The sequence below is a fragment of the Tribolium castaneum genome, chromosome 2, assembly GCF_031307605.1.
Source record: "Tribolium castaneum strain GA2 chromosome 2, icTriCast1.1, whole genome shotgun sequence".
NCBI classification, from domain to species: domain Eukaryota; kingdom Metazoa; phylum Arthropoda; class Insecta; order Coleoptera; family Tenebrionidae; genus Tribolium; species Tribolium castaneum.
In genome coordinates, this window is record NC_087395.1 from 23,507,929 (window position 1) to 23,534,898 (window position 26,970).

At 33.3% G+C, this 26,970-nt stretch overlaps 3 protein-coding genes across 6 annotated transcripts in view; 2 read left to right on the forward strand and 1 right to left on the reverse strand.

Annotated features, from left to right (window-relative positions):
* Positions 1-328: 328 nt before the first annotated feature.
* On the forward strand, positions 329-2,695 carry LOC103314959 (hypothetical protein). 3 transcript variants are annotated; one of them, XM_015984925.2, is made up of 5 exons: positions 329-984; positions 1,037-1,169; positions 1,231-1,422; positions 1,476-2,119; positions 2,183-2,695. In XM_015984925.2, exons 1-5 carry the CDS (start codon positions 645-647, stop codon positions 2,614-2,616), a joined length of 1,743 nt encoding a protein of 580 aa, XP_015840411.1. In that variant the 5' UTR covers positions 329-644; the 3' UTR covers positions 2,617-2,695. The 3 variants fall into 3 exon arrangements, 1 of the variants encoding a protein (XP_015840411.1); XR_010332988.1 differs by having other exon boundaries at positions 1,040-1,169; positions 1,476-2,695; XR_010332987.1 differs by having other exon boundaries at positions 329-548; positions 607-1,169; positions 1,476-2,695.
* LOC135265359 (uncharacterized) lies at positions 2,640-4,353 on the reverse strand. Its single transcript, XM_064354796.1, has 4 exons — positions 4,091-4,353; positions 3,845-4,038; positions 3,085-3,794; positions 2,640-3,020 (listed from the first exon to the last, which is right to left on the reverse strand). Coding segments are annotated over exons 1-4 (1,269 nt in total). The 5' UTR covers positions 4,092-4,353; the 3' UTR covers positions 2,640-2,656.
* Positions 4,354-6,466: 2,113 nt separating this feature from the next.
* The window catches only part of Mkp3 (Mitogen-activated protein kinase phosphatase 3), a 29,325-nt gene continuing 8,821 nt past the window's right edge, over positions 6,467-26,970 (forward strand). The window contains exons 1-2 of one of the 2 annotated variants that reach the window (XM_008200006.3): positions 6,467-7,471; positions 26,095-26,343. In XM_008200006.3, coding sequence (XP_008198228.1) covers positions 7,096-7,471; positions 26,095-26,343 — 625 coding nt within the window. In that variant the 5' untranslated portion in view covers positions 6,467-7,095. The remainder of the gene's footprint in view (positions 7,472-26,094; positions 26,344-26,970) is intronic. The other variant, XM_008200007.3, reaches the window with a different exon arrangement.

Consider the following 26,970-nt stretch of genomic DNA (forward strand, 5'->3'; position numbering starts at 1 on the left):
TCATTTTTTGCTTTAATTTTTTAATTATTGCGAAGACACTAGTTTTTAATTATTGAAAGTATTAGAAGGGTAACACTAGCGCAGCCACTGTCATTTACAATTGGTTTAGAAAGTGATATAACTATTTTTCTACAAATTGAAGTCGTTCCTGCTGAGTAGTCCAGATTTAATTGTTCCTTTTTCTTGATAATAATTAATAAGAAAATGAAATTGGCGTAATTAAATATAAATGCGAATAGACAGTGTCCATGATTGATGATTGCCCGTGTTCCGCTTTGCGAATTGATGAAAATTTCATCTTCGCCGATATTTAATTAAGTTTAATATCGAATCAATACGCGCTATCAGTGTGACGTAGACATTTGAGGTAGGTCAGCACCTTAAAGCTAAACAATCGCCATTTTCAATGCTTTTCTTATGGGCATTTAAAAGTTTTTCGTATTTCTTTAATGCTAGAAGTGTAGGAACATTACTTTTACAGAGAAATGATAGCTATGAAAAATGCAATGTCGTTTCTTAAAGATTTTAGCAACTGAGCTAATATTTCTGTAAGTTGAACACATAAATCCTTTTCTAACCTAACTTTTTTCAAACTTCAAAATTCAGTTTTTCTTAATTTGGACATCATATTGATGTAAATTATTATGTGGCCTTTTAAAACTGAGGGAAAAATGGTTTGCCACACTAATGACATTGGATTTCTTCTGAATGACGAATTCATGGGGTGCAACCGGCGCAACCCCAATAAACGGGTTGTTTTCTGTCCCCCTCCCCCATCACGAGGGATGAATAGCAGGTATACGAGGGTAGAGGGTTCAGGCACATACATGGTTGAAAGTAGTACGGGTTGTGAGTTCTGTGCTTCTTTCGTGAGTGTCTTTTGTTATCGTGTTTTTTCCGATCGTTCTCCATATCTTCGTGTTCTTGAATTTTTAAAATTCTGTTTTTCCAAGACATTATCTCATTTTTGTGGTACATCATTAGGTATGATTTGTGAATAATATTTTGTTGCGATACTTTGATAGTTCATGTGTAGTAGGTTTTTACATCACAACTATGGGAATGTGTTGGGCTCCAGATTGCAAACACTATAGTACTCGCGATAAATGCCATTTTTTTAGTTTTCCTAAGTCGGGAAAAGAACGAGCACTATGGAAAAAATTGTTGAGGTAATTTTTAATAGATGTTTTGATATTAATTTTTAATTGCTTGTTTCATTGTTAAATGTAGAAGAGATGTAGAACCCGGACCAGGAGCCTACGTTTGCAGCTGCCATTTTCGGGATGGAAGAAAGGAAAATGGTCCTGAATTATTTTTGCACAATATCGCAAAAAGAGCCTATTTTCAAGTGGAATCTCCAGAAAAAAAAAAGATGAAAAAACAAGGACTCCCTTCTTGTTCTAGTTCCGCTGAATCATTAAGGTAAAAAGTGAATCCTAGTTTTAAATTGATTTACAATTTGATCATTTGAATAGTGTTGATATACCGGAAGAAACAGTACCATCGACAATGAATTTAGAGGAAGTGCCATCGACGTCTACAGCCGTAGTTGCAGCACCAGCAGATATAATTCAAGATGCTCCGTTAGAATCTATGGGTGTGCAAGCACCCTTGGTGTCACATGCGGCTCTTGAAGCAGAAATGTATTTTCTCAAAAAGGAAAATGCTGAACTTAAAGCAAAAATACAATATCTGACAGTACGATTTTGCTATGAAAATGTTCAAGGAAATGACAAACTCATTGTTTTATATACCGGTCTTCCCAATAGCCAGATTTTCGAAGCATTGTTTCACTTAATCGAAAAGTTGGACATAAAATATTACCACAAATGGACAGTCCAAAAGTTAACTAGAATTGACCAACTCTTTTTAACCCTAGTAAAATTACGACTCAATTTCCCTCAACTTGATTTGGCGCAACGCTTTGGGGTTGCCCAAAGCACAGTTTCTAATATTATTTTAACATTTGTCCATGTAATATATGAAATTTTATATAAACAGTTTATGACGACAATGCCTTCGCGCGAAAAAAATAAATCTTGCTTGCCAACATGTTTTAGCAATTTTACTAATTGTAGAGCAGTTCTAGATTGTACCGAAATTTTCACTGTGGTATCACGTAAGTCTATGTCAACACAGAAATTAACATATAGTACTTACAAACATCATAATACTTTCAAAGGGCTAATTGGAGTTGCACCCAATGGTGTCATCACATTTGTAAGTGATTTATACGTGGGATCAACTTCTGATCAAAAAGTTGTTTTAAATTGTGGAATAATCGACATGTTAAAAACTGGAGATATGATTTTAGCCGATAAGGGATTTTTGATCCAAAATATTCTGCCACCAGGGGTCACTTTGAATATTCCACCTTTTTTATCAAATGTCCAATTTACACCAGAGCAAGTTAAGTGTACCGAAAATATTGCACGTGCAAGAATACACGTCGAAAGGGCAATACGCCGATTAAAATGTTATCATATTTTAAATTTTTTGCCAGAGTCTTTGTGCCACTATGGAGATATTGTTTTTAAAGCGACTGCCGCTTTAACAAACCTCCAATTTCCATTAATTAAAGAGGTAGCAGAATTGTTTCAGGATTGTGATGATTAAAATAATGTAAAATAAAAACCATCTATTTATATACAGTTTATTATTGTGAAATAAAGGAAATATATTGGTCAAGATAAAATTCTTTTAAAATATTGATATTTTCTGACCACCCCGGATCTTTTTCAATTTGAAATATCTCTGTGCACTTTGGTGTCCACACGACAAAGTAGCAGATACTTCGACCAGTGATGTGCATTTGCCCCTGTACTTGGTGGTAATAATTGTGATTGCTGTTAAGATTAATGTCCTCATTTTCATCCCTCCAATAAAAATATTTTTTATCCTTCAGGGCTTCAGACAAACTGTCAGTGTCCCTATATTTATATGGGCATTTAATTTCGAGAATCCCATCTTCTTCCACTAATCCATCAGGACTTGCTCCCAAAAAGCCTGATTCTTCCAACCTACAAAAAAAAGTAATATTACATTATTCATCTAAGTTATACGTGTTAATTATTTTCGACCTACCAAAATCCCGTCTCTTGGACTTTAAGATTCGTCGCTTCTTCAAATTCTCTGAGCGCTGTCTTCTCGTGGGTCTTACCCCACTGCACAGCAGCAACCCTGTCAAGCGAATAGCCTTCCGCCAAATTTTTAAATAAAGAGGGTGGGAATCTTCGTCTACTGCAAGCAGATAGTACCATGCCAAACCTGCTGGCCGTTAAACGATGTTTCCTTGCTACATGCCAATTTTCGTTAACATGTTGGCCCCGAGTGCACGCCTCAACCAGTTTAATGCGTGCCTCATCTATTCTGCACTTCTCCAAAAGAAACTTTTGTTTGTCTATGGCCTGCACGTATTCTAAGCTTTGTAGAATTTCTTCGATATCTGCAATAATTTTTCTGGCTTCTTCACTTGCTTCTGGTCTTAGGAGCCAAGTGAAGCCCACCACATTCGTGACGCCTATTTCGGCACGGAACTGAATAATTTCGTCCTCAGTAGAGGACCTAGACAGTGCCGTATAGTTTGATAATTTCGGCTTGTAAACATCAGCTAACTTAATGACTTCTGTTTGTGGTGTTGTTTTTGATGGGGCACTCCACTGACACTCAATGTCAGTAGCACTTACATTATAATGAGCATAATATAATGCTGCAGCCATATGATGGCAAGCCACGTTGCCCCTTGGGCAGGTACAATGTGCCGTCTTAACCCCTTCTTCTAGGTCATATGAAATCTAAAACACACTTTGTAGAAGAAATGTCTAACAGTTAAATAAATACAAACCTCCACAGTATAATTTAGCTTTTTCATGCTCGGTAGAACTTCTGCAGAAATTCTCATCGGTTGTACTGTGCCATCAAACCTAAATTTGGTGACGTGACCGCTGGTAAAAGCATTTTCTCCCCGAACTAAAAAGCGATTACCGTCCCCAAAAAATTTCGCAATAAAGTGAAACTTAACAATGTGCTTTTCTGCCACTAAAATGCATAAATATAATAGTTTCTCAAAGTATAATTAAAGCTTACTCACTTTCTCACCGACAACGTGGTTCCCTGTATTCTTTTATAAAGTTCGTATTTTCACAAAAAGTCACTTCTAAATTAAATTAAAGTCTCTAGTGGCACAAATTACACCCGCTGCAGCTATTTGACACGTTATTAACGCACAAACACAACCAAAAAACCGAAAAACGTATTACACCACATGTAAAAGACTGGTTGTTTAGCTTTGAGCAACTGACCTACCGTAATAAGAGTGGGGAGGTGACGTCACGACTGATAGCGCGTATTACCAATTTCGAGATTGCACCAGTGAGGGAGGGAAATGCAAAGTCAACAAAATAACGATCGTCGTCAATCAACTTCCTGTTTTTTTTCTGCTCTGCGCCCTGTTCAAATAAAAACTCGACCATCAAATTGTGCGGGGGTGTTAAGGTCATCATAATATTGATTGTTTAGGTGTCGGCATAGTTTCAAGTAAAAGGCCAAAGTATTATCATGCGAATAATCAATTTGCAATGACGGGCCTGCAATGACGTCATTGCTAATCGCAAAATATCGCGTTTTTGTTGAGCCGTCAGACGCCCACGCGCTTATATTTGAAAGCGGCGGAAAACAGTGGCGTACGAGAGCGACTTTCTCTCAACTCAATCATTTTTATCGTAATAAATATATTTTTTTAACTAAAAGACACTTATCTGCTGGGGTATTAAGTCCTTTGGTAAATGAGAAAGAGTGGTCAAACATGACCCTTGGCAGTTTAGATTAAAAATCCGAGTTAGAAGGGTGAGCTATTTTCATTTTCTTATTGTACTTAGAAGGTTTATGTTTTATTTTTATTTATTTTTATTTTTTATTTTTTTTAAGGGATTAGGGAGGTGATTTTTTCATTCTGCTTTAAGCTTTATTTCTATTTGTTTTTGTGAGATTCATTTAAACCTCAGTTAAAACATACGCACTATCGTAGCAACTAACTGAGAGATAATTGAAGTTTAATTGTACAGTCACCCAAAATGAAAATGACCGTGTATTTTTGAATCAGGTGCTCATTTATTTTGATCAAAAAACATCTAAAATCCTCAAAATAAGTCTAAATTAATGGTGTTTTGACAAAACACGCCTCAAAATTACAGAAATAAAGCGAAACTGATGTTACTTTACACTAGATTTTGATTGTTTTTGAGAGAAATTTCGTCAAAAATTGGCTGAAAAATGACAAAATTCGGTAAAAAAGGAGTCATTTTTAGTTGTTTCAAGCTTTTAAATACGATTTTGAATTTATCACCTAAATAAACCGAAGAATAACCGCAAAAATTTAAACTCGAATGATAGAGAAACATTATTTCGTAAAAATTGTCAAGAATAAGGCAAAAAATAATGTGATTTATTGGCTTATTTCATAAGAATTTTTTTTGCAATTCTTAGTTTTTGCTAAATAAACACTTAGAAAAGGTAAATTTTTGGTCATTTTCGACCAAATTTGGTGATTTTTTGTTCTAGTTTAATAGAAACAAGAAGAAAAACTTGATTTTTGGTCTTAAAACATGTTAAAATCCTCAGAACTTGCAAAAATAATGTAATTCTGGGATTTATTGCCTTACTTTTTAAGAAATTTTGCGCAATAATTGAGTTTGCTGAATAAATGCTTAGAAAAGGTAGATTTTTGATCATTTTTGACCAAATGTGGTAATTTTTTCCTCTTAGTTTAATAAAAATAGGGGAAAAAACATGAATTTTGCTCTTAAAACCTGTTTAAATCTTCAGAATTTGCAAAAATATTGTCATTTTTGATATAATTCTGTGATTTATTGGCTTACTTTTTAAAAAATTTTGCGCAATTATTGAGTTTTTGCTGAATAAACACTTAGAAAATTTAAATTTTTGGTCATTTTCGAACAAATCTAGTAATTTTTTGGTTCTAATTTAATAAAAATAGAAAAAAAACTTAATTTTTGGTCTAAAAACGTGTTTAAATTTTCAGAATTTGCAAAAATAATGTCATTTTCGACACAATTCTGTAATTTATTGACTTACTTTTTCAGAAATTTTGCGCAATAATCACGTTTCTATTGAGTAAAGACTTAGAAAAGGTAAATCTTTGGTCATTCTCGACCAAATTTATAATTTTTTGTTCTGATCTAATAAAAACAGGAAGAAAAACTTGATTTTTGGTGTAAATAATGTCATTATTTTGTGATTTATTGGTTTACTTTTTAAGAAATTTTGCGCAATTATTGAGTTTTTGCTTAAAAAAAGTAAATTTTTGCTCATTTTCAACCAAACTTGGTGATTTTAACCGAAAAACTCATTTGCGATGTTGCCGTTTAGCAAAAGGAACTGGACAATGTCAAAAAAACACGGAAGTATGGTCAAAATTTATTTAAGGTGGTAATTGACAGTTGCAGTATAAGCAGTACATATTTTTTGATTTTGAAGTAATTGCTTAAGTTAAGTGGCTACTTCGACAAAGAATTTTCCAAAATCAAGGGTGCTAGGGTGAACCAAGGTCGAAGTTACCATTTTGTAGAAAAAAAGCTACAAGTAAAGGTGTTTTTGGGGCCCTTTTATCATCATTTCCATATAGTACTATCATCTTGGCAACTTTCGATTGTGTTGTTGATACTTCGCCACTAATCCGCCACTGCTTCGGCGGTATCGAAAGTGGACATACGTCACATTAGAACGGCAAGCCCCTCTCGCAACCGAGATGGAAAGTCCCCATTTATCGTAACTTGATTGAAAACAAACATCGTCGGGTGTCTTCATCAATGAAATGACGTAATCGCCGGCCGATTGGCCTATGGGGGGGATCCCACATGATCGGCAGCCAATCCCCTGGCTCGTTTAGTGTCGATTTTCACTCGCACGCCCTCGCACAATCGCCCAGCGAAACGGCAACACTGCACTCATCACCATTCCGAGTTCTAGCCGTGGCCAGGCTGCACGTCTGCCACCGTGCGCCCCCTTACAGTTCCAGTTTTCGGCCGTTTCTGACCGTGCCGCGGATGGTTCCCCCAGTGCCCGCCTAGTGCCGAGATGCCGACCACCCCCGAGTGCGACTACGACATCGTCTCCAACGAGGGCCTGCTCTCCCTGCTGCGGAACGAGTCGAAGAAGATCGTCATCCTGGACTGCCGCAGCTCCATCGAGTACGGGGAGTGCCACATTCGGGACGCCGTCAACTTCTCCATCCCCTCGATTATGCTGCGCCGCTTGGCGGCGGGCAAGATCGACCTCGCCGCCACCGTCAAGTGCAGGGAGCTGAAGCAGAAGATCTGCAGCACCTACAAGGAGAACCTCTTCGTGCTCTACAACGATCTCTCCGGAGTTCAACAACACCAGGCCGACTCGGTGCTCAACGTTCTGCTGCGACGGCTGACGCAAGATGGTTGCCGAGTCGTCTGCCTTAAAGGTTAGTCCTTCCCGCCCGTGTGCCCCAAAATGGGGCCGAGGCGCGCCCCGGGGGCTGTGGGGCTCGCAGGTCGCGGTGGGCGGCGGTAACACGTTTGCTTCCATTGTTTTGATCCACAGGTATAGTCGGGCAAGTGAGTTGTCGCCATGTTGCCGATGTTCGCATGCGTGACCGCGCTCAAAGCTCAAATTGCATCTAGAACTACTCATTGAATATTTTTATAATTAGACGTGAGACGTGATTTGATTTCATTCATTACTCGGGAAGATGATTGTTTCAAACGTGCGTGTTTTTTTTTTGAACACAATAGAATGTGTTCGGGGACAATTAGGTTTGTTTGGAGTAGGCCGGAAACGGGAACTGCAACGGACGAACGCACTTCCGGTCGTATTTTGTGTTTTAGCAGTTTGTGCAAGATGATGGGTGAATTTTGTTGGCAATATTGACCATCAAAGGCAAAGGGCATTGCTAAGTGCTGCCAACCTAATTTCTTGAACTATCAAGTGACATTGCTTTTTGTTTTTGTCAACACGACAGTCTTGACAGGTCTTTAAAAAAATAATAATAATTTTCATTTTATCAATTTTTTTAAAGTTAGCGTGTAATGGGAGCCTACTCTGTTTTTCAATGTTGCTAATATTATTTCGGAGTCACAGCCTTCTTGATTAAACATTTAATAAAACATTGGCTGTTCCTATTTTACCTTTTTGTACGTTTTTTTTAGAATTTTTTAATAATTCTTCGTAATAGTAATAATTAATAAATGTGTAGTCAAGAGAGATAATATTTTATTAATATGTATTATTAATATAAAAAATATTCAAATATTAAATAAAATACGAAAAAAAAATCGCTGTTTTCAAAATCATGTACAGTCGAAAAAAGTGAAAATGACGCCTCAATTAACCAGCCCCTGCTGTGGCTGCCGCCTTCTATTATAGGATTATAAACTTGAAGTAGTTTCTAGATAAATTTCTTTACGAGCCGGTTTACAGAAAGCGAAATAAAAATTAGGTTCAGAATTATACTAATTCGAATTATTTTGCATTGATAAACGTCAAGTTAATTATATGAATATGTTGAGTTTTTGTAATGAAACATTAACAAATCAATTTTTAACGAAAATAAAAAAAAATTTTTTTTTTCAAAATATAATTGATTAATATATTTTTTGTACGAAATAGATTTAAAGATTTGAACCATTGTTTATTTGCGAGAAGAAGGTTTAATTAAAAAAGCGAAATTAAAGTTTATTTTAGAATTAATCATAATTAAGTTGCCATTTATTTTGCATTGACAAACGTAAAGTGTATCTATATCTATTTTTATTTTCTGAAATTTCTAAAATGCAATTTATTATTTAGACCTAATTGTTATTAAAAAGTTCCGACTTATTTACGCTTTTGTAGTAACAACTCAAGCGTTTTTTTTTTGGTTTGACATCGAAATAAAATCAGTTTACGTTATATTTGTCAAACTATTTTGTGGTAATTATAATTTTCAAACATTGATGATTAAAGATAAACATAAAAAATTGTGACTTTTTATGGTTATTAAATTTTTTAATAAAAAATACATTTTCATTTAACTTGACGTTTGTCAATGTAAAACAAATGGCAACTTGGTTCGAATTTGTTTAATTCTGGATTAAATTTTAATTTCGCCTTCTATAAACTGGCTTCTAAAGGAATTTATCTTGAAACTACATCTGGTTTGCTATCTACGTCCACAGCATGGACTTGTTTACTGAGGCGTCATTTTCACTTTGTTCGACTGTACTTCGTTTTGAATTTGAATTTTTATGTAATAAATAATTTTTTGGAGCTAGCGACTTAATATTATTTAATGAAGTAATTAATTTTGATTATAAGTGACTGAAAAAGTAAAAAAAAATAGATGCATAGAGAATAAGAGAATCCCGCTTATTATATGAGTTATTAAAATACTCTGCGAATTCAAGAATCAGTTGAATTAAATTGTGATTGGCATTAGATATACGTGTTTATTTTGTTTAGTTTCAACAATTTGTATAGAAAGTTTCTGATGATTGTATTACTTTATTTTTGTTTTATTTCCCATTTTTTCTTTCAGTCTCCAATAAACGAAGTTTTTAAACATATTGAAATCATCAAAAATTAATACTGAGAGGTGGAATTTTTCACGTCTAGTGGGATTTACAGGTTTTTAAAAGTAAGAACTCTCGTTGAAAAACGATAAATTCTCAATTTTTTTTTTATTTTTTATATTTCATTTGAATTATACTACTAACTTACTTGATTTATTTAAATATTTAAGAAAAGCATATTTTTATTTTTAGTGTGGTGGTGCAATAGGTGTGTTATTTCAAACCATAGAATTTGAATACATTTTTTTTAAATTAAGTTATTTATTTCTTGTAAACTAAACGCTACAGCAGTTTGAAAGATTTGCAGAGAACAAATTAAAAGTTTTTTTCGGAACTAAACTACATAATTTAATTGACAAACTGTCGAATAAATTTGGTTGTACAGCTATGGTTTTTTTTTGTAAATTCGTGACATAAATGAAATTTTTAAATACCTTCTAAACATAGGTGTTATTGTGAGAAGTATGAATTTTTGCGGCTACGTTACCCAATGTTGCAAACTTAATTTTAGCTTCATAGACCAACTGGTATGATCTTTAGATTATTGCGAAGTGAATTCTCGAATATAGTCAAGTAGTACATTAAAGCCTCGATTTAAAACACTTCGGTTTAGCATTACCGCAGTTGTTGCCTTTACGCCTTTGCCTAATGCGCTGTAAAACCGTAAGGATCAAATTACAGGAAGCTGAATGCACTACTCTATTTTGTTGGAAAACTTTCAAGTCCACCCATCGATTCGGTAATCAGCTGTGTGTAAACAGCCTCCTGTAGTGCAAAACCATTTTATAGAAAGCAAAAAATTGTAATCAATGAAAGTCGCCCGTTATAAAATAAGTGACCGCGCTCACAATTGCTGTTATCGCAAAATCAATTACGGTGTTGTTTGTGGAGGGGTGACTAATTCATGCAATGGCTTCAATCAATTGCACCAAGTTTGATTAAAACGGGCACGCAAGCGGTTGTAACAAGAATGAACTTTCTTGTGACGTAACAACAGTCGGGACGTCACCAGACGAATCTTTGGAATTGTTGGCCTCTGGAGGCCTTGGACCTGAACCCAATTGAATATTCATGGGGATATCACAGATATCATTTGAATGAAGCGCAGTTGCTGCGATTGGGAGCACCACCCACCTCTTCACACCGTTACCATATAAGATCAGCGCTCGTGTAATCAAAGATTTAAAGAATTTTCTGAGGGCGATCGACTGCTCAACCTTCTCCTGCTTTCGCAAGGCTGTCCAATCCACTCTTGCCACTCACACAGGTGGAGGAAGAACAGAAGTGTGCTAATTTCGCAAATTGACATCACTTAATTCCTCTAATTTGGATTACGTCACTGTAATCCCACATCGATAGATTTTCTAATAAGCTGCTAGAGAAACTGACATTTTACAACAAAAAGTTCATACACTCTTGCGTAGGTATTATCTATTGCATTGAACACCTGTTTTCCGTTTTTTGTTATTTAAATTATTGGTTTGGAAAAATAACAGCTATGCAAGGCCCCTAGATACACCACCGCACCTTTTATAATCAACTTTGTTCATCATTAATTAAAACTAAGTGTGCAAACTCTCAAATTATTAAAAATCTACTTTTCGCAAGGGTCTCATCAGACGATAATTAATTTAATGTCGTTCGTATACTTGGTAATTAATTGCCAATGGGGCATAAGCATATTTTTATAATTAATTTTCTAATAATATATTAGTCCCAATTACTAAAAATTACATTAAAAGGATTAGGTACTTAATTTTTTGACAATTTTAGTTTTGCAAAAAAAACAAAAAAAACTCTTAAATTTCCAGAAACGTATTACTTTCTCATTTTTTCAGCAGAAATTTTAGGATTTTCAGTGAAATGTTTCTGTTGTCCGAATGAATTGAAATTTTGCATACTTACGTAATTTGCGTGACAATGCAATCCTGTGTACACGACATTACAGAATTGCTCTGACCAGTCCCAAACTTTTTATAAATTTTAGAATCCGGGTTATGAAGGAAAAATGTTCTCCTTTTTTTTAATATTTTTTGTTTTTAATGTGTTGTTAGACGGTTTGCACTTTTGTAATTTATATTTATTGCCTATTTCTTAACCGAAACGTAGTTCTTTATCAGATTTGACAAATTTTTTTTGAACTCAGTATCTTAAAACAGCCATTCTATGACGGACGGGACACTGCACAAATTTTTGGAATTTATTTTTAGTGTTTATGAACAGTATCAGTAGAAGTTTTTCTTTATAGGAACTTATTACCAGTCAAACAGTTTGCAATTAGAGCTACATTTTTAAATTTTGAAATACGAGCAGGAAACAGAAATGACGGACGGGACCAATAAGACCTCTTAATTGAAAAGGCATTAATTCCAACAATTATTTTTGGAGTAAAAGTTGGAACTTGGTGAAATTTTGTGTAACGATTAACTTACTTTTTGTTTTCACGTGACGGACAGGACAAAAAATCTTGTGTATGAAAATAACTCTAAAAAAATTATTCAGTCAGGTTTTAATTATTAATGACTTTAACAATATCAAAATTAAACAGTGGAAATTAAAAATTATTGCTCTTGTTGACTTATATGTTTGCAATAACGGACGGGACAGCAGAATTTACAAAGATAAAAAAGTTATATTACGCTTCAGTTTTTTGCATTTTGGAAAATTTTGGTCGAAGTTTTTGGGTTAGCGCTGCAAGAAATTAAGTTTCCTGTCGTCAATCTGATCGTTCCGTCCCGAAGTAATAAACATAAACAGTGGAATGGATGTTTTACGAGCGTGAAGTTTCTTCCTTAATGAATTGATTATGAAGTTCCTTCAAAGCACAGTTCCTTGCTATTTCTGTTCGACACCTGAAAAGGGATATTCCCGTTTCCGGCGCGAGTAATTCATAGTATCCGCCGTCTTTCTGATGTTATCCTGTAAAGGATATCCTCTTTACGCGACAATTATTACTTTTATTATGGAGAATCAACACAATGGACGCGTATTTCCTCCGCTCATTGCGATCCTCTTGAATTTTAATTCGTTATTTTAATTACCCAAACATTACTCACTCTTGTGGTAGTTTTGTAGTTTCTCCCTGATTCATGCCACCCAGGTGATACAGTCGGCACACGAGAGAGGGGGCATGAATGAGGGATTTATGAATCAACGTCTAATTCACCCCGATCGCCAATCAAATGACTCACGTCGGCTCACATTTGTAAATAAATAAAGCACACTTTTCAAGGACTATTAACACATTGTTGTGACGGTACAACATGTTAAACAAAACTTCACATTCACGTTTCCACTTAATATTCTGTCTCGAACTCCTCCAAGGAAATTTAAATTTTCCATTGTGGGAAGATTGGACATTTTTCCGGCATGATTTAATTAACCCGAAAAATAGACAAAAACAATAATTGCAGTAATGAAGGGTTTTGGACTCCTGTCTGCAGTCTTTAACACGAGTCTAACGATCATTTGAATGTGCTTTTGGCGCAGTAGACGAACAAATTTTTAATAATAGTAATAATAATTTATTTGTAGCAGTAAAATAGTTACAATATAATTAGTTACAACAAGAAAAAAAAATAAGATAAAAAAATTAAAATTTTATACAATTAAAAATAAAAATATAAAATATAAAATATGAAATATGAAATATAAAATATAAAATATAAAATATAAAATATAAAATATAAAATATAAAATATAAAATATAAAATATAAAATATAAAATATAAAATATAAAATATAAAATATAAAATATAAAATATAAAATATAAAATATAAAATATAAAATATAAAATATAAAATATAAAATATAAAATATAAAATATAAAATATAAAATATAAAATATAAAATATAAAATATAAAATATAAAATATAAAATATAAAATATAAAATATAAAATATAAAATATAAAATATAAAATATAAAATATAAAATATAAAATATGAAATATGAAATATGAAATATAAAATATAAATAAACAATGTGATTGAAGAAAAATAAAAAAAATATAATAAAAAAACATCTAATTCTATTTAACAAAATTATAGAGAGGAAAAATAAGAAAATATTTTTTTTTCGTAATGCAGTAGGTTTAAGTAAATTTGCCCTAGGAGGTAAATAATCGTTTAATTTTGTTATTGGTAAAGCCGGTAGAGGCGAGCACATCCTGGATACATATAGGTAAGGCGGACGATCCATTCATGCTGAGGAGTTATTTATAGCTAGGTAAATACCACCTACAATTGGTCAATTATGTAAATGTACAAATCAACTTAGGACACTTGACCCTTCTCAAACAATTTGATGGGTGGTGGGTTTTGACACAGACTGAAGGTTTGTTTATCCAAATTAAAATGACCAGGGCTTGATCACATTTCTTATTATTCATTTATTTAAGTTACGAAAGCAAAAACTAAAAAATTATTGCATGGAAAGTGTAAAGAAAATTGTTTATTATTGTGTAATCATAGTCATTAACACTCCTTAGGGGGTAATTAACTACATGGGATCGCATTGTCACGCAGATTACGTAAGTGTGCAAAATTTCAATTCATTCGGACAACAGGAACCTTGTCAAATTTGGCTCCGAAAAAATGAAACAGACAGACAAATGACAAAGCAAGTTAAATAAGTTAAATAAAACCCAAGCATTTTAGCATGTTTAATTTTACATTTAAAAAATTGCTAGGTAGTTTTAATAGTGATAGTAATTTTTACAGAAACTGGAACTTTGCGATAAGAATTGATAAACTGATAAACCTTGTGTAAGAGTAGTGTTTCATTCAAAAATTAATTGGGCAATAAACGTGACAATGGCAGAAAATAACCGATTTTCTAAAATTAAAATTGTGACGTTTCGTAGCCTTCTTGATATAAAATCACGTGATATGACTAAGTGTTTTAAAAATAAAAGTGGCAATAAAAATCCATCATTGTCACAATAATCGAGTCGGGGGTTGTAAATCATAAATAATTCAAGTGTCCCTAGCATGGGGGTTGGGGGCACCAATTTGCATGGAAACTCCGGCGGTCTTCGGCAGTTCGAGTTGATGTTCGATGGTGCCCCCGTCCCACGCTCGCACAGAGAGAACCGGGAAAGCGTGGGTGATGTTGGTGTGCGTGGGTCGAACGCGATGTCGAACGCCCACGCTCATTCTCACCCTCCTTAAAAACACACACAGCCTCAAGGGCGTCCTTGAAAGGGCCACCACCAGTCGGCGCAATTTTAGCTCGCTGATGACTGGCACAAACCCACGCCAAAGCACGGGATGTGGGCCACAGCGGTACCGAAATACACCAACCGGCGATAATCAAATAAAGAGCACCGGCTTGGTGATAAATAAATACCCAAAATGCTTATAATCACGGACACAAGACTCCAATGTTCCAAATTGAAAAAAAAAAAAAAAAAACTGAAGAGGCACAAAATGTTTCCTAAATCTTTCCAAGCACCCAAAGAGCTATTCACACAATTCGGAGATTTTTTAAAAATGACTGAACCAAAAGTGAAAAATAAATAAAAAAATACGAAATTAAAATAAAAAAATTGTCACGGTTATGAAGAGTATTACACAAAGACCTTTATCTTTTTGTTCTTTCTTTTTTATGTGGGATGAGTTAGTTTTTTGTGTTTACGTGCCTTATTAAGTGCTTTCATGCTGACATATTAACAAAAAAATTATAAAAAACAATTGCCGCTTATAAAATAATTAAAGAAGAAAAACGAAAAAATCATTTTTTATTTTATTTTTATTCATTTTTTTTAATACCAAGAAGATACATAAAGTAAAGCAGTAAACAAAAATGTCTGTTGTCGTTGTCATTTAAAAAAAGTAAGAATGACGTTACAACTCAAAAACGATGACTAATAAATAAATAAAATCGACCTGTCAGAGGATTTTTTTGAAAAATGATTAATAACGAAGGTATGAATTTTGTGCGTTACTTTTAGTCCAATCTGTCTAAAAGATATTTATTACAATAAGAGAGAAAAAAAAAAAGAAAAAAGTGTGTAAAGCAGTGGTTCCTAACCTTTTTCACCTTGCGAACCCCTTGGACAACCATAAGAAAACAATAAAATTTGATAGAACATTTATTTTCCGTCTTTCACATTTGAAACTGAATGAATGTTAATGAATAGGAATTGAAAAACTAATATTTTTTTGATTTTTTAAATATTTTTTATTTTATTTTTTTAATACCAGGAAGATACATAAAGTCAAGCAATAAACAAAAATGTCGGTTGTCATTTAATAAAAGTAAGAATGACGTCACATCTCAAAAACGAATGACTAATAAATAAATAAATAAATAAAATCGACCTGTCAGGGGATTTTTTTGAAAAATGACTAAAAACAAAGATATGAATTTTGTGCGTTACTTTTAGTCCAATCTGTCTAAAAGATATTTATTACAATAAGAGAGAAAAAAAAATAAGAAAAAAGTGTGTAAAGCAGTGGTTCCTAACCTTTTTCACCTTGCGAACCCCTTGGACAACCATAAGAAAACAATAAAATTTGATAGAACATTTATTTTCCCTCTTGCACATTTGGAACTGAATGAATGTTAATGAATAGGAATTGAAAAACTAATATTTTTTTGATTTTTTAAATATTTTTTATTTTATTTTTTTAATACCAGGAAGATACATAAAGTCAAGCAATAAACAAAAATGTCGGTTGTCATTTAATAAAAGTAAGAATGACGTCACATCTCAAAAAATTAGTCAAAAGACTAATAAATAACTAAATAAATAAAATCGACCTGTCAGGGGATTTTTTTGAAAAATGACTAAAAACAAAGATATGAATTTTGTGCGTTACTTTTAGTCCAATCTGTCTCAAAGATATTTATTACAAAAAGAAAAAAGTGTGTAAAGCAGTGGTTCCTAACCTTTTTCACCTTGCGAACCCCTTGGATAACCATAAGAAAAAAATAAAATTTGATAGAACATTTATTTTCCTTCTTGCACATTTGGAAATGAATAAATGTTAATGAATAGTAATTGAAAAACTATTTTTTTTAAATTTTTTTAATATTTACTTATCTTATTTTTTTATACCAGGAAGATACATAAAGTAAAGCAGTAAAGAAAAATGTCGGCTGTCATTTAAAAAAAGTAGGAATGACGTCGCAACTCAAAAACGAATGACTAATAAATAAATAAATAAAATCGACCTGTCAAGAGGATTTTTTTGAAAAATGACTAATAACAAAAATATGAATTTTGTTCGTTACTTTTAGTCCAATCTGTCTAAAAAATATTTATTCCAAAAAAAAAGTGTGTAAAGCAGTGGTCCCTAACCTTTTTCCCCTTGCGAACCTCTTGGATAACCATAAAGAAAACAATAAAATTTGATAGAACATATTTTCCTTCTTGCACTTTGGAACTGAATAAATAAATGTTAAGGAACAGGAATTGAAAAAATATTTTTTTTTAATTTTTTAAATATTTTTCTTTTAAAATTAGTACCAGAGTGCTGGAAATATTATGTAAGGGATGCCAATTCATTCGCAGGAATTTAGTAAAGGAAGTCAGTTTCAGTGTTTAATTTATTTGGGAAAAAATTCTATATGATGTACTGATACGAAAACACAGAAACAGGGGAAAATTACGTATCAATAATAGTTTTGAGACAAACACTGCAATTTCCAATTTTTATCAAGAAAGTAAGGAAAATGCAAAATAATTATGTGAAACAGAAATAGAAAGCAATTACGAAGGAATAGAAAAACAATAAGGCTGAAGAAGAATTTAGAACTTGCCTCAACTTCAAGCCCATTTCATTTCAAATAAATTACAGAAAACTGTAATTTGATTATTGTTTCCTGCGACGAATAATTTTTTTCAGTTGAAGCGTCTTTTTAAAAGCTCATTTTTACTCATAATATTATGTCTGTTCCTGTTAATAAGCATTGGGTTCGGATTTTGAAAGACTAAATTTTGATGAATGTTCAACATGAAAACCAACTTTTACCACCCTGTGGTGTTTGAATTTGAATCACAGAAAAGTACTTCTCCAGCATGTATGTAATGGCGATAAGAGCAGATGAAATCTTGAAATCCGTTGATAAGGCGTGTCAATTAAAAATTGATAGCGATGGGGGCCAGGGCAAGGTAAAGTAAGGTGCAGCGGAAATCGTGATGGATGAATACGACTTCCGGCCGGATGGGCGACATTCACGGGAGACGGAGAAGGCACGCTACACTGATCGCTATAGAGAATAAATACTTTGAGAACGCGTGGGAATCTTGCTAAGAACCTATCGTTTTTAACGACCGCATACCTAGCTTCGAATACATACTATAAAAAATAATTACCTAATCATACGACTTTGTATAGCGATATTTATCACGGTCTGTAACAGGACTCTATTAATCTGAACCGGCGCTTTTTGTAGGATTTTACATAAACTGCCTAATGGCAACTAATAACGATTATTATGGGCTGGCGTAATTGGCCACAGAGATTTTTACTTCGTCCAAATGCTTATTAAATACAAGATTTTTAACAATTGTTTCCCCGAATCAAATCGTAATTTCAGTGAGGATCTTTCTCAGTAACATAGAAAATCCGATTTTTTTAAAAGCTTGCTCTGTTGTCTGTGTGTCTGTTTTCATTTTTTCGGAGCCAAATTTGACACGGTTCCTGTTGTCCGAATGAAGTGAAATTTTGCATACTTACGTAATAAGCGTGACAATGCAATCCTATGTGGTTAAATACCCCCTAAATGGGGTTTTGAAGTTTTAGGTTATGGTTACAAAAGCAATAAATAAAAAAAATTTTTAGAGAAAAGCTTTTATTTAAAAGATGTACTAAAAAGTTTTTCTATCAGAGAAGAATATTTTTGCTTACAAATTAGTATTTTAAAATTTACAAAAGCTTTGGGAACGGTCATAATAATACGGCATTACAGAATTACTTTCTCAATATGAGCACTGTTTTTTTTCTAAAAAAAACTTTTTTTTTAGTTTTTCTATTTATAACCGTAATTTAGTTTTCCGAAAATTGCGTCAAATTTTCCGGCCTCACAAATCACGGGCGCGATTTCCTCGTTTTGCGTTTTCCAAGTCCGTGGATCCGCTTCAGTTGTAATGTAAATTTATCATATCGCAAACCCCATTAGCTCCTTCAATACTCTTTCCTGGTGCGCGTCCCCCGAGTCCGTGGTTTTTGTCTACTGGAAATTGATTTTCTCCCTATGCATTATTACGGCGTTTTTGCCGGATGATGGAGTCATTTATTATTGAGGTTGGCTGGTATGTGGTGCTCGCATTCCTTCCCGGATTAAAAGGTGAAATGTCACGAGCGCGTTCGTCCAATGAATGATGATTCATTGCTTTATCTCGCCTAATTGCCTAATTGTTGTGGTCAACATTTTTAATTGGCCTGATAAAGAGCTCGCACATGGTGCAGGTGCAAGTTGGTTTGTGCAAACACATTTGCAAATTCAAAGAGTGTGTATTTATGCGGCAACAGGAAATCCGGTGCTCGAATCAAAGCGAAAATATCTTTATCGTAAACCATTAAAACGGGGCAAATTGTTTACTCGGTGCTGATATTAAACAATCTGTCATAAAAATTGTAATCGATTCGGCAATGATTACTACCTACGATGATAACACTACTTGTCTTGCCGGGCTAACAAGGCTTAACGGCCGAATTTATGGCCTGGAACGGCAAGCAAAAGCCAATTAAACGAGGCTTCAGTTTTACATCTTAGTTTTATTTAGATTGATGAAAAGTAAACGCGTGTGGGTGAATTTATTTATAATTTATTTCATTCATGGTGAGCCAAAGTACTGTTCTACATCCACTGGCTTTAGATTACGCTATCGAGGCTACGTTTATTTGCCCAATGGATTCTGCTCAATTTCATTTTCATTGTTACCAAAATAAAATAACTGTTTTTAGCAAACAAGCACGAAAAATCACCAAATTTGGTTTTTCTTCATATTCTCCTTAATCTAGCACGAAAAAAATAGCAAATTTGGTCAAAAATGATCAAAAATTTACCTTTTCTAAGCGTTTATTCAGCAAAAAAAACTCCATTATTGTGCAATTTTTTGAAAAGTAAGTCAATAAATTACATAATTATGTCAAAAATCACATTATTTTTGCAAATTCTGAAAATTTAAACACGTTTTTAGACCAAAAATTAAGTTTTTTTCTATTTTTATTACATTAGAACCAAAAAATCACTAGATTTGTTCGAAAATGACCAAAAATTTAAATTTTCTTGGTGTATATTTAGCAAAAACTCAATTATTGTGCAAAATTTCTTAAAAAGTAAGCCACTAAATCACAAAATTATGTCAAAAATGACATTATTTTTGCAAGTTTTGAAGATTTAAGCACGTTTTTAAACCAAAAATTAAGTTCTTCTTTCTGTTTTTATTAAATTAGAACAAAAAATCACCAAATTTGGTCGAAAATGACCAAAAATTTACCTTCTCTAAGTGTTTATTCAGCAAAAACTAAGTATCGCAAAAAAATTCTTACGAAATAAGCCAATAAATCACATTATTTTTTGCCTTATTCTTGACTATTTTTACGAAATAATGTTTCTGTATCATTCGAGTTTAAATTTTTGCGGTTATTCCTCGGTTTATTTAGGTGATAAATTCAAAAACGTATTTAAAAGCTCGAAACAACTAAAAATGACTCCTTTTTTACCGAATTTTGTCATTTTCAGCCAATTTTTGACGAAATTTCTCTCAAAAACAATCAAAATCTAGTGTAAAGTAACATCAGTTTCGCTTTATTTCTGTAATTTTGAGGCGTGTTTTGTCAAAACACCATTAATTTAGACTTATTTTGAGGATTTTAGATGTTTTTTGATCAAAATAAATGAGCACCTGATTCAAAAATACACGGTCATTTTCATTTTGGGTGACTGTACAATTAAACTTCAGTTAAATTTTATCTCTCAGTTAGTTGCTACGATAGTGCGTATGTTTTAACTGAGGTTTAAATTAATCTCTCTGTTAAATGTGTTTCCAGAAAATGAGCCTTAGTTCTTTTCTAAATCAGGGACTCATTTATTTTGTAGTCTAGGGAACATCACAAAAATAAATAGAAATAAATTCTACAGTAGAGTGAAAAGATCACCAACCTAAGCCTTCTAAGTAATAAGAAAATTTTTAATTGTAAAAGTAATAAGATTTAAACACGTTTTTAGACCAAAAATCACGTTTTTCTTCCTATTTTATTAACGATTTAACGAACGAAAAAAATTACAAAATATGGTCGAAAATGATCAAAAATTTATCTTTTCTAAGCGTTTATTTAGCAAAAACTCAATTATTGCACAAAATTTCTTAAAAAGTAATTATGTCCAAAATGACATTATTTTTGCAAGTTCTGAGGATTTATTAAACACGATCTTAGAGCAAAAATCAACTTTTTTTCCATTAAAAAATATTATGTTGACGTCATACTTTGATAGGACACTCTGTATAAAAAAATATTTTCCTGAAATACGTCCTGGAGTATAAAAAACGTCTACAAAACATCAAAACTCTAACTTTACTAATAATCAGCTACAGAGCTGGGCCACCCTGTATATTTGATTTCACCGAAAGTGCAAGCAAATGTATTTTTCACATTTATGTAAACCGGGAAATTGTGCAACATTTACTCAATTATCTGTCAGTATAAATAATGCGAAGGAATTTATCTCGAGTGGAATAAGACAGGATGAAGCATTTTTTCTCCCTGCCAGTGGGTCTAAAAGCGTTCCAGATACGTATACAAATGAATAAGTTGTGTGGGCTCACAGTTATAAAATTTAGCAAAAACATGTGACTAACCGTCTTTTACTGGAACCTGATGACAAGTCAGCCTAATTGGATTACAATACATTTCCAGTGCAAGCAAAAATTTCCACCAATTACCGTGGCGCCAAATTCACTTCCCTCGTAATTGCTCGCTAATTCTCCGAAGGTTTTAAGACAAGTCCAATTTTGCACTGTTAAAGTGTGGTCCCAGTGGGCGCTGTTTCTAATTAAAATATTGTTATTTAAGCCGAAAATTCCGGTAGGTTGGTAAAAAAACGGTTTTCATGACGCAAATGTGGCATAAATGTGAACGTTTATTATATTTTTGTATTTTATGACAGTGTAATCTTATCCTGTCTTGCATAATCGACAAACATAAATCTATTTTAAATACGAAAATCGATATGTTTCTACCATTTTTTGAGCGAGCGGAGGAAATAATTCATCTCATTATTAATAAATCGCTCTAATAATAGCAGAATCCCAATAATGAGGATTCTCGCTCAAAAGAGTTCGCTAATTTATAGACACGCAGACTAATAGTGTGGGCTGCAGTGGCGGTTCGTTACCAAAACCAAACATTTTTCTGCTAAAAGGCATAAACTCGTTAAAATCGACCAAAAAGTCACCAGATTACGTAGAAAATTACATTACTTATTTTTCAAAATTTTTTATCTTTTGAGAAATTCTCTTCAAAAAATAAGTCCAAAGTCACATTTTTCTCCTGAACTTTTTCTCAAGCAAACCTAAAGATTAGCAGTGAAGGTCAAAGATAACGAAATTTTTACATTTTAAGTAATTTAGCACGTTTTTCACCCAAAATGCATTATTTCTTATAATTTCGCTTGAACACAAATAAAATGACATCTGTTGATCTTTTTCGTTAGATTTATCTTGTTTCAGGCTAGAAACTCAATTATCTTGTGAAATTTTATCAAAAAGTGACTAAATTATACGGACATTTACGTGCTTTTGTCCGGTTTAGACAGATTTCTGAGTGAAATTTCGCCGGAACACGCCAAATGTGCCACAAATTCACTTATTCTGCGAAAAATTTGTCGAATATCGTTTTTAAGTGAAAACTCACTTTTATCACAAACTTTTGTTTAAACAGACCGAGAAATTTGTATCGAAAAATTCATTCAATTTGCATATTTTGTTAGAATACCAAAAATTACGTCATTTTTGCAATAGTTTTTTACTCAAAATGCTTATTTATCCCTTTTACATTTCGCAAGAATTATCATTCAAGTTGACCTGTTTAGTGATTTAGCTTGATTTTTTAGTAAAATTTTGTTAGTAAACGCTGAATATTTTCAGCTAAAAGCTTACTTATTTTGCAAAATTCTGTGACGAAAATTTTCAGCGAAATAATTTTTTGTGGCATTCAATTTGAAGATGTTTAATGTCCGATCATTTAATCGTTTCCTGCCATCATGCATGGGTTCCAAAACCCGTCCTGCTTGTCTCCTCGTTAAATATTTCTAAGAACCAGATTTGTATCTGTGGAAGGGCCCGAGACAAGGCGGATTGTTGTAGCGTTGGCACTACTCCAGCAGGTACTTACCCCACAAGGTGGTTTATTCCATCACCTAGGCAACGATGCATTAGAGAGAAAGTAGGTCCAGCTGCATGCCGGGGACGGCGAACTGCCGCCCCCGGATTTACGTTATTAGAGATTATCAAAACAACACGCCATGAGCAGAGAGAGAGGGACGGCCAATTTGGGGTTTGTCCCAGTGACCCTTGAGCGGAGGCGGTGCTGCTGATCGATACAGCCGTTTACTCAATGAACAATTTCGGTTCATTGTGAACTGCTTTATTCACGCTTGCGAATAACCAACATACAGGCTGTTCCTAAGAGAAGGTTTAAATCGGTTCGTTGGTGTTTTCAAATTTCTAAAAAGTTAGCACCCATAACTCTAAATTTTCGTATGAAATGACACGTCCTTTTCTCTCAAGTTGACAAAAAGAGTTTCTACCTTTAATACGTTTACAATTTAGCGCCTTTACGTACTTTTGTCGCATTATTTTCTTATTTCTGTCAGTTTTAAGCTCCGCTTTGCGTTTATACGTCTATGTGTTCTCTCAGTCTCTTATTCACTTACCTTTTCTACACTTTTTTTCATAGAAAAATTGTTACCCTGATCCGGGTGCGAACCCGCGACCTCCCCCGTCGTAAGTGGCGCTTATACCACTGAGCCACCAGGGCCCCAAGTACTGACCGGCTTTTGCAGATATTTTAACACAAACTTTTTAAATAAATCAACATTACAAACTATATAATTGCAATAATTCACCTAAAACGCAAATACATTCAGTTCAAAAGTCGGCGAATTAGCCCGAGAAAACATTTTTTTCCACTTTTTTTCAATTTAATTCTCTAATTTTTCACCAGATTTCGTCAAAAGATACAGGGCGTATAAGTTGATTTTACAATTTTAAAATTATTTTTATCTTTTTTGTGACTTTCAGCATGTTTTTGACCGAAAATAGACATAATTTCTCAAAAAATCACCAAAGTTGTGTATTTTCTAGTCAAAAATAGTGGATATGCGCAAATTCTACTGGATCTGCAGTGGCCATTATTTTTATTAACAATGTTTTTCGGGACTTTACTAAACAAACTCAGTTAACTAGAAATTTTTAGAGATAAATTAAATATTTTCGTTTAATTTTTTTATAATTTAAGAAGTAAGTCATCTAAGGTTTCAACGCTAAAGTTTGAAGTTATGTTTCACCTTTACGTTCATCTCTTTTTCTCCCAAAACAAAAGGTATTTTCTCTTTATTAGGATGTGCTCTTACGTTTACAATTTGGTGCCTTTACGTACTTTTACCTTTTGGCACATTATTTTCTTATTTCTGTCAGTTTTATGTTCCGCTTTACGTTTATACGTCTGTGTTCTCTCATCTCTTATTTTTGCTTTTGTGTTGTTTCACTTACCTTTTCTACACTTTTTTTTATAGAAAAATTTTTACCCTGATCCGGGTTCGAACCCCGACCTCCCCCGTCGTAAGTGGCGCTTATACCACTGAGCCACCAGGGCCCCAAGTACTGACCGGCTTTTGCAGATATTTTAACACAAACTTTTTAAATAAATCAACATTACAAACTATATAATTGCAATAATTCACCTAAAACGCAAATACATTCAGTTCAAAAGTCGGCGAATTAGCTCGAGAAAACATTTTCTTCAACTTTTTTTCAATTTAATTCTCTAATTTTTCACCAGATTTCATCAAAAGATACCGGGCGTAGAAATTGATTCTACAATTTTAAAATTGTTTTTAACTTTTTTGTGACTTTCAGCACGTTTTTGACCGAAAATAGACATAATTTCTCAAAAAATCACCAAAGTTGTGTATTTTCTAGTCAAAAATAGTGGACATGCGCAAATTCTACTGGATCTGCAGTAGCCATGATTTTTATTAACAATATTTTTCGGGACTCTACTAAACAAACTCAGTTAACTAAAAATTTTTAGAGATAAATTAAATATTTTCGTTTAATTTTTTTATAATTTAAGAAGTAAGTCATCTAAGGTTTCAACGCTAAAGTTTGAAGTTATGTTACACTTTTACGTTCATCTTTTTTTCTCTCAAAACAAAAAATATTTTCTCTTTATTAATATGTGCTCTTACGTTTACAATTTGGCGCTTTTACGTACTTTTACCTTTTGTCGCATTATTTTCTTATTTCTTCAGTTTTATGTTCCGCTTTACGTTTATACGTCTATGTGTTCTCTCATCTCTTATTTTTGCTTATGTGTTGTTTCACTTACCTTTTCTACACTTTTTTTCATAGAAAAATTGTTACCCTGATCCGGGTGCGAACCCGCGACCTCCCCCGTCGTAAGTGGCGCTTATACCACTGGGCCACCAGGGCCCCAAGTACTGACCGGCTTTTGCAGATATTTTAACACAAACTTTTTAAATAAATAAACTACAAACTATATAATTGCAATAATTCACCTAAAACGCAAATACATTCAGTTCAAAAGTCGGCGAATTAGCTCGAGAAAACATTTTCTTCCACTTTTTTTCAATTTAATTCTCTAATTTTTCACCAGATTTCGTCAAAAGATACAGGGCGTATAAGTTGATTCTACAATTTTAAAATTGTTTTTAACTTTTTTGTGACTTTCAGCACGTTTTTGGCCGAAAATGGTCATAATTTCTCAAAAAATCACCAAATTTTATAACTTTATTATTATAATCTTAAACGACGACAATAATAATCAGCCACTTTCCCACAACATTGCTCATGGTTGCAAATGTGTGATTGTAAATTTGGAGGCCGTTTCCGAGCGAGTGCCATCGCACTCACCGATTTAGTAATCAAACCATTCATTGTCTTGATTTCCGGGTAGCACAAAATTCCACGAAATCATCAGTAGTCGTAGTGTAAACTTTACGTAAAATTACAACCGCTGTTGCGTTAGTCAAAGGAAGTCGCTTACAACGTTTCAATTAGTAGTCATTTTGAGTAGTGAGGGCCATAAAGAATGTTTTCGTGTTAAAATAAAAGACAAACTGAAAGTAAAGGCGCGCTTGTGTTGTTCTTTAAACAAAACATTTTGGTTTTTAATTCCAAGGCCCTCACTTTTCGCAACAGGAACTAATTAGTTACCGTTTTTTAAGCTTATTATTTGTTTCAAATCTCTTCCAAAAAAGTGTGGTAAAACTTATTTAATCATTTTTTGTTTGTTTTAGATGAATTCCAAACATTCCGAAATTCGTACCCGGAGTGGTGCGACAGTTGTTCGGAACTGTTGGACAATTCTGGTGGGACAATGCCATCGGCAGCCGGACCTGACCCCTTGCCTTTGATGGGGCTGCGGTCGCTGCGTATTTCAGCACCACCTTTGCACAGACCCCATCGAAGCTGCGACAGTTTGTCGTCCACTGCCAACAGTTCCACCGACAGTTCAGACACCGATGATCGGTGTGATAGTTCATTAGGTGAGACTATTACTTTTAATTACAAAGAATGCGAGGATGGTTTAGAACGAGTCGCTTCAAAAGTTTCCTAAAATAAAGGAAAATGCTTGAAATTTTTAGACTTAAAAACCATCACTTCAAAAGTTTAAATGGCTTATGGCGTTTCTACCATTAGAATTTTCTTTTTAGATGATATTATTTTGAGGTAGATTATTTTTCAAAAAATAATCAAAATTTTGTTCAAACTTTTTTATTCGAAGAGAGTGAAAGACAGTTACTTATTGTTTTGAAAAAACGCAATTCTAACTCTTTTTTTCTGAAAAAATGTTCAGTAAACCGAACTTTTATTCATTAAAAAATACTGTAAATTCACAAAATTTTAGAAAAAAATCTTAATCGCAAACTCATTTAAATTAAATTAAATGTGGGTTTAATGCATTAATTTTTTAGCTTGTCTCAGCTTTAAAACGCTCATGCTATGCAGTTTTTATCGTCACGAAGTACGATGTTCAAAAATATTTAATATTTTTTTAGGTTGTATCTAAAAAAACAACAAATTCTTTTGTAAATTACGTATCTGTAAATAAACGTGAACATTTAGCAATTAAACAAAATTAATATTTTGTCTAGATATAACCCGCAATACAC